General features: G+C 46.2%; 1 protein-coding gene across 1 annotated transcript; it reads left to right on the top strand.

Moving 5' to 3' along the window:
* Positions 1-308: 308 nt before the first annotated feature.
* LOC131501030 (olfactory receptor 1F1-like) lies at positions 309-8,090 on the top strand. The gene is made up of 2 exons (XM_058710720.1): positions 309-2,544; positions 6,542-8,090. Exon 2 carries the CDS (start codon positions 6,546-6,548, stop codon positions 7,485-7,487), a length of 942 nt encoding a protein of 313 aa, XP_058566703.1. The 5' UTR covers positions 309-2,544; positions 6,542-6,545; the 3' UTR covers positions 7,488-8,090.
* The last annotated feature ends 387 nt before the right edge of the window (positions 8,091-8,477 follow it).

The raw sequence follows: 8,477 nt of genomic DNA, 5'->3' as shown, positions 1-8,477 counted from the left end.
TTTACTGAATAAAATCGTTTTTCACAGCTTTAATGCCTGGCTGTGTTAATCTTTGACACTTAGTAGAGGTAAACTCATCAATAAAGCTTTCAAAACCTTTGCCTATCTCTGTTTCAACTGAGAGAAATGCCCTATTTGATAATTTCTCTTGACTAAGTGAAGGTCTTCAATTAGATTAACTGCCAGCTTACTGATCGTATCTTTAAAATTCTGATACTTTGCTAAACGATTAACTTTGCTTGGAAAAAAAAACAACAACACTGCATTGGTGAATTATTTACTTTGATTACTAAACTTTTTGGGTCCCTTTACATTTTGCACTTCCGCCTCCCAATCCGGGGTGTCTGGAGACTCGGGCGCGCCAAAAGCACCTCCCTAGGCCATGCGCAGGCGCAGCGCGGGAGAGGCGGACCAGGCGGTATCACTTCCCGGAAGCGCTGTACACGCCCTCAAACGGATGCGATCAGAGGATGCGTCGCTCCCGCCCCCCGGGCTCTTGCCCAATTAGACAGGAGGGGCGGGGCCTCCGCTCTGCGCAGCCTCCGCTCTGTGCAGTCCCCGAGGGGAGGTGCGGCGTAGTCTTTCTCCGAAGTGCTGCGGGCTGGCAAGTCCAGCGTGGAGTGGGGGCTGTGCGTGGCCGTAAGTGGCTCTGACCCTTTTACCCGGAAATGGCGTGAAGAGGCACTCTGCGGTTGGTGCCTACCAAACCTGGGCAACTGGCGGGTTCCATGAGCCTTCCTCAGCCCACCTGCGCCAGTCCTTTAGGGCTGTGCGGGATCGTCTGCCCTTCCCAGTTGGGATGGGCTACAGGTGTTCACGACTCCTATTTCCTACTTCCACAGGCTGGGACTGTGGGAGGTCAAGGTCTGACTTCGATTTTGAATATCCTTTCAAAAGGCAAGGTTGGCTGAGGAGCCAGCGGCGCACGAACGGGTGCGGGTGGCTCGGGTCCTTCTCAGAGTAAGGGCACCTCTTTCTTCGAGGACCAGGCATAGCCTGGGTGATGGCTAGAAATGCATAATCTCAGGCTGCATCCCATACTTCCTGAATCAGAATCTTCACGTTAACGACATGCCTAGGTGGTTTTTGTGCACGTTACTGTTTGAGAATTGCTGCTTTAAGCTTCGCGTGATTTCTGGTGTAGAAGGCAATGTTGACGAATGCGTTTGGTTCTGGAGACGGTGGCCTATACTGCAGACCTAAAGGAGAGGTTAAGGTGTGAGTCTTGTGTGTCAGACTTAGGATCTTTATGCATTCCAGGTCACTTAAGTCACCTTGTCACTTAAGGTGGTATAATGAACGTGCTATGATACAAGTAGATAAGCTATGTGAGCATAGGTATCAGGGAGTGTACAGAAGCAATCAGGAAAGGGAAACTAATATACGCAATGAGGCATTAGTCAACCTGAGGTTTAAAGACGGATAGGACGTGTATTAGGAATGAATCTATTCCATCTGCTTAGCGTCCCACAAACATAGTTTCTAGGCAAGGAATTCACTTTATAATAAAAGGAGTGTGGTCACCAGTTGCCAAGATGGCCCCCAGTGATCCTGGTCTTGTGTAGTCCCTTCCCACATTGACTTAGGATGACTTTGTGTCTTTTTTTTTTTTTTTTTTTTTAACGTTTATTTATTTTTTAGTGGGAGCGGGGAAAGGGCAGAGAAGGAGGGAGACAGAGAATCCGAAGCGGGCGGGTTCCGCGCCGACAGCGGTGAGCCCAAAGTGGGGCTCAAACTCAGGAACCGTGAGATTATGACCTGAGGCCAAGAAGGATGCTCAACCGACTGAGCCGCCCAGGTGCCCCTGACTTTGTGTCTTAACCCATTTTGGCTGCTATTACAAAATACCCTAGACTGGGTAGTTTATAAACAACAGAAATGTTTTTTTCACAGTTCTGGAGGCTGGGAAATCCAGGATCCAGGTGATGGTGCATTGGTGTCTGGTGAGAGTCCACTTCCTGTTTATAGATGGCTTTTCTTTTCAGTGTAACCTCACACAGTGGAAGGGACAAGGGAGCTTTCTCGGACCTACTTTTATAAGAGCACTAATACTCTTAGTGAGGGTTCTGCCCTCATGACTGGATCACCTCCCAAAGGCCCTGCCTCCTAAGGACCCTACCATCACCTTGGGGCTAGGATTTCAGTATGTGAACTTGCTGGGGACATAACCATTCTCTCCTTAGCACCGTGCAAACAGCAGAATGTTGTGGAAATGATGATGTGTGATGGTAGGAGCTCCATCATAAAAGATACTGTGATTTCCATGTTGCTCTCTCGAATCTCTTGTTCTGTGGGAAGCCGATTAACTCTGTTGCAAGGACATATGAAGTTGTCTCTATGGAGAAGTTCATGTGAGGGACTGAGTTTCCTGCCAAAAGTAGCATGAGGGCACCGCCTTGGAAGACCATCCTGCGGCCACAGTCAAGCATTCAGATGACTGAGTCCCTACGGACAACTGAACTGCGGTCTCATGACAAGTCCTGGTCGAGAACAACCATTCATCTAAACCATTAACAGGTTCCTGACCCATAGGAATTGTGTAAGGTAAATGTTTACTGTTGTAAGTTGCTAAGTTGTTTCTTGGCAATAGATAACTAATAGAAAGGATAAGGCTGGGGTCCATGTGATTCACTGGTATTTACTTGTGCACCATCACCAGGAGCAATTGACCTTATGGAATAGAGAAATGGGCTTTTAAAGACTCACTTTGGGCACCAGTTGAGGTTAGGGTGCTGTTTTTCAGTATATGTAAGTTTCATACCAGTGGACAATATCTGCTGAACTTTCTACCAACCAGGAATTTATGGGGCAAGGAAACAAGAGGTAGGAGGAGTAGACTCGCACCACTTGTAATACCTGATGATCTCCTTGCACAATTTTGCTTCTTATCCCAGCAACACTGGGCTCTGAAGAGACTTCTTGCCGGCCAATTTGGACTCATTTTGCTGCTGGATAAACTGACCAAAAAAGAGAATCTAATATTGTTACGAATTTGACGATGACTAGAAAATAGTTTTGCTGCTACACGTTGGTAGCAGAGAGGAATATGGATGGAAAGATCTCCCTGGAGAGGATTCTGGAATTGCCATGACCTGTGATGGCAGCTAATGAAAGACTAAGATAATCTTATTTGGGCAAGGTCATAAAGAGGTCAACTCTCTCTGACATGAAAGTTTGGGTGACTATATCAGATTTTATTTTATATTTATTTATTTTTATTTTTTAATATTATTTATTATTATAATTTTTTTTACTATATCAGATTTTCAAAACTTGAACAGCCAAGATGCTGGCTAAAGACAAAGGGAACGTGAATTAAATTGTGGATAAGGAAAATTACTAATATCAACTAAGGATTCATGGCTGCCTGTGGAAATGAACACTACAACTTCCAGTCATATTTTCTTCCTTCCCGTGTTGTATTTTCGTCTATGTATTTTTGCCAGCTAGCTTTCTTCTTCTTTTCTCTGCCTTCGTTCCTCTCTTTTACGTACACGTAGCATATGTAGTTACTGGTTGGCTTTCAAGTTTGATTCAGAAGTAATAGAATGTCACGCTGGGAACATGATTGGAGTAGCAGAGATCCTGTTATGGGCCTGGATACAGTAACTGATGGGCTTGAGTTGTTTCCATACTGTGAGCCGTATAGTTGCATTATGTTTAGGCCAGATAGTTTCTCTTCTACTGAAGCATGAATTGGTAAGAGGGATATGTGTTAATGTTGTGTGCAACTGGAGGGGTGAATTCTAGAGGGCATTTATCCTGCTTTTTGGCTTCCCAACTTCTGTGACATTTCTCAAGCTTAGGTAATTTCTCACTTCATACTTCTGGTTGAGAAAAAGCCAGCTTCTTCCTACGTAACAGGACACCCTGAATAACTCATTTCCTAGCTGCTCTTGCAGCTAAGATGTGGGCATGTGACTACCCATCAGGTATCCTGACTCTGCCTCTGACAGGAAGAAGGGGAGACCAGGAGGACCTTTTCCAGCAGTGGCAGTCATTGCTGGAAGTGGATTCCCAAGTGCTGCTGGTGGCATCCCATGTCCAGTGATAGCGGTGTCAGAGCCGTGAACTGTAACATTCCGGCTTGACATCAGCAGAAACACCTGTGCTAATCAAACCAGTTCTGTGGTGTGATTTGGGCCATTATAGTTGGTGTGTGACCTTCTGGGCCTGGTTCTCCACCTGCTCAGTGTTTTTGAAGGATATCCATTCAAGAAATCCTTTTCTGATTACCTCAGTGAGACTTGATTTTTGTCATTCGCAACTAAGAACTGTGAGTGAGGCTACGATGTAGCCAGTCATCAGAAAAGGTCTTGAACTCTGAGCTGGATAGCTATGTCTCTAGCTCATCTCTACTTTTCTCTGTGTTTGCATTCTTTGCCCTTCTCTATAGACTTTGCTTCTGCATCTGTGAGGCAGCCAGGAAAGAGTTGCAAGCTTCTAGATTTACATATTTAGGCCAAGTCCTCCCTCCCCTAGCTACTTCTGGAAGAAAGAAAGAGAGAGGGTGGGGGGGGGGGAGGAAAGAAGAAGGAAAGGGGGCAGAGAGAAAAAGAAAGTAAAGGAAGGGAAGAAAGGAGGAAGGGATGGAGGGAGGGACAGAGGGAAGGACGGAGAGAAAAGAGAAAAGGAAAAAGAAGGAAACACTGAGAATTACCCACAGGTCCTCAGCCTCAGTTCCAGGTTCCCTAAGCCAGTCACGAATCATCACTGGACAGGACGTGTTGGAGTGTAAACTGGGCTGCTGGATTCCACACCCCTGTGATGCTCGGAGTAGGGGACCGTTTTCAGAAAAGGGAGATCCGTTGTGAGCTGGGAAGACACTGTGAAAACATCTACTCCGGGAGCCTGGGGTTTCTCAGTCATGGTGTGCTCTGCCATCTCTGATCTGTTACCCACCCCACCCCCCAGTTACAAACAGGTTATCCTTTACACCAAATGCTTTAAAGGACTTAGTACAACTCCGTAATGCCACCCTGAACCCCTTCCCAGCATCCCCATCTGTAAGTGACGGGACATGAAAGAAAAAAAGGGGTTCACTCAGGTAACACTGCAATAACCCTAGTTTCTGACCTAAGAAAATAAGAAAAATCTTTTAACAAATAAGATTTCCGGGGCGCCTGGGTGGCGCAGTCGGTTGAGCGTCCGACTTCAGCTCAGGTCACGATCTCGCGGTCCGTGAGTTCGAGCCCCGCGTCGGGCTCTGGGCTGACGGCTCGGAGCCTGGAGCCTGCTTCGGATTCTGTGTCTCCCTCTCTCTCTGCCCCTCCCCCATTCATGCTCTGTCTCTCTCTGTCCCAAAAATAAATAAAAAACGTTAAAAAAAAAAATAAGATTTTCACATCCACAGGCATAAGCCCAGATCAGCAAGGTGATGCAATTTGAGGTCTCAGGGAATTTTCTCTGAGACTTATCTCTGCCCAGATTGTTTTGTCTCCAAGTTCTGACCCAGGGGTTAAATTCTTATACTTTGTCATCACTGTTGGGTCCACAGGGACCAGGAAATAGGTGGGACAATTAATTTCTGCTTGTCTCTAACGAGGCTCTCAGGGAATCTGGTCCCAATGGCCATGGAAGCCACTGTAAATACCTGTTTCTAGATCCTCCCCAATATCCTTCTCTACACAGAGAGGGCTCAGACCGTGAACCTCCGCTTCTCACTTGCTCGGGATCTACCAATATTTCCACTACTTTCCAATCCTTATATTAAAGAGGAGCATTGGTTGGTTCCTCAAAGGTAAAGAACCCTTGATAACAACAGTACAAACTTCTTCCAGGTAGGATTATAACAGATTATATATACATATACATATATACATATATACATATATACGTGTGTATGTGTGTGTGTATTTTTTCCACTAATGCGAAGAGCTTTCTTTATCAAACCTTCCAGATCCAATGGGGTGCCTGGATGACTTAGTAGGTTAAGCATCTGATTCTTGGTTTCAGCTCAGGTCATGATCTCATGTTTTGTGAGTTCTAGCCCTGCATCGGGCCCTGCACTGACAATGCAAAGCCTACTTGGGATTCTCTCACTCCCTCTCTCTCTCTCTGCTCCTCTCCCACTTGCTCTCTCTGTCTCTCTTGAAATAAATAAACTTAAAAAAAAAAAAACAAAAAACCCAGATCCAAGGAGTAATAGAAAGAGTCCTGAATCCATCAGCTGGAGCTTGAGATAAACCCAGTAATGATCAACTGTTTCACTTATCTTTGTGAGCTGCTAAGAAGTGGGAGAAAGCCTGGCAATGTTAGAAGAAACATTACATAATGGCAGAGAAGGGCTGTGTTTGTGCCTGTTTGTTGTTTTTATATTTGATACAATTTTAAAGATTAGTGCAATGGGACCAGCATCATCTAGTACTGGGAGTTGGAAGCTCAGGGTGTAGAGACCAGGGGTGGATCCCGACTGAGCATAGATTCTAATGCAGGTTTTGTTAACGTGACCATGTGGCTGGATGGAGCTTAGATTGATGTGTCCTAACCCAGAACTTCTAGGTTTCTGAGCTCTGCCTCTCTTCTCTGCATCTGAGTCCAGCCCCATGAGAGGAGCAAACCAGTCGAGTGTCTCCGAGTTCCTCCTCCTCGGGCTCTCCAGGCAGCCCCAGCAGCAGCAGGCCCTCTTTGCGCTCTTCCTGAGCATGTACCTGGCCACGGTCCTGGGAAACCTGCTCATCCTCCTGGCCATCTGCGTGGACCCCCGCCTGCACATCCCCATGTACTTCCTCCTCAGCCACCTGTCCTTTGTGGACATCTGCTTCTCCACCACCACCATCCCCAAGATGCTGGCCAACCACATCCTTGGGACTCAGGCCATCTCCTTCTCTGGGTGTCTCACACAGATGTATTTTGTGTTCATGTTCGTGGACATGGACAATTTCCTCCTGGCTGTGATGGCCTATGACCGCTTTGTTGCCATATGCCACCCCTTACACTACTCGACAAAGGTGACCCACCAGCTCTGTGCCCTGCTGGTTGCTGGGTCATGGGTCATTGCCAACCTGAATGTCCTACTGCATACCCTGCTGATGGCTCGACTCTCGTTCTGTGCAGACAATGCCATCCCCCACTTCTTCTGTGATGTGACTCCCCTCCTGAAACTGTCCTGCTCTGACACGCACCTCAATGAGGTGATGATTCTGACTGAGGGTTCTCTGATCATGATCTCTCCATTTATTTGCATCCTGGCTTCGTATGTGCATATTACCTGCGCTGTCCTGAGAGTCCCGTCCACGAAGGGAAGATGGAAAGCCTTCTCGACCTGTGGCTCGCACCTGGCCGTGGTTTCCCTCTTCTATGGCACCATCATTGCTGTGTATTTCAACCCTTTGTCCTCACACTCTTCTGAGAAGGACACAGCAGCTACTGTGATGTATACCGTGGTGACCCCCATGCTGAACCCCTTCATCTACAGCCTGAGGAACAGAGACTTGAAAAGGGCTCTTGGAAAAGTGGTTGGAAGAAAGACATTTTCTGTCCGATGAGAGAATCAAAGCTGAATCTTATTTTCATGAAAACTTTTTTTTTAATCAACTGAGTATCAGAGAGCAGATGTTTTGTCAAAGGGAGTCTGGAAACAAACTTATTCATGTCTGTGCTAGGGGAATGTAGATGGCAATTGTTACTTACTTACTTACCTGTGGCCTGAATTCACCTGTACTCCTGCTGCATCTCCCAGTAATGAGATTTCTTTTTTAATGACTAACTTTTGAATTATTTTACACCTAAGTCAAGTGTTTCCTTTTTAAATGGTCTGTCTGGAAGGATACAGGTGTCACATATTTTTGAACATTAGAATTACCTGGAAGCTTTTATAGTCCACTGATGTCCAAGATCCAACACTGACCAAATAGGTCAGAACCTCTGGGGGTGGGGCCACACCACTGAGATTTAAAAAGCCTCAGATGATTCTAATGTGCAGTCAGAGTGGAGAATTTTTGGTCCTTGTTGTATTCCTTACATGTCCTCTGTCTTGGTCAGTCATAAAAATTGGGTCACAGGAATGATAACAGAAATTAGTTTTGAGGGATGCCTGGCTGGCTTATTCAGAAGAGCCCGCAACTCTTGATCTCAGGTCATGAGTTCAAGCCCCACGTGGGTGTAGAGATGACTCAAAAAAAAAAAAAAAAAAAAGATTTGAGACTCAGGCAAAAGAATAGAGTAAAATATGAGGACTAAAGTGGGTAATAAAATTTCAGGTGAGGCTCAGAGGCCCAGGTGGGCATGTGGCCCAGAGTTTCAAGAGGCAAAGCAGCACAGAACGGGGAAACATTTCGATGGTGAGGATCCTGGTTGGCTTTCATACCATGGAGCGTGGGGTCAGTAGGGCAGTCTTTGATTCCAGGGGAGCAAATGAACACTTCCTGTTCCCTCTGCCTGGACCAATTCCCCCTACTTTCTTCTCTGTGGCATGAAGGAACACACACCCCCTATCAATACCCTCCTGCACTTTCAAGAAGCAAGTCAAATGTCAC

This window comes from Neofelis nebulosa, chromosome 18 (assembly GCF_028018385.1).
Source record: "Neofelis nebulosa isolate mNeoNeb1 chromosome 18, mNeoNeb1.pri, whole genome shotgun sequence".
NCBI classification, from domain to species: Eukaryota; Metazoa; Chordata; class Mammalia; order Carnivora; family Felidae; genus Neofelis; species Neofelis nebulosa.
The sequence above is the reverse complement of the archived record's forward strand: the minus strand, read 5'-3'. Positions and strand labels throughout refer to the sequence as shown.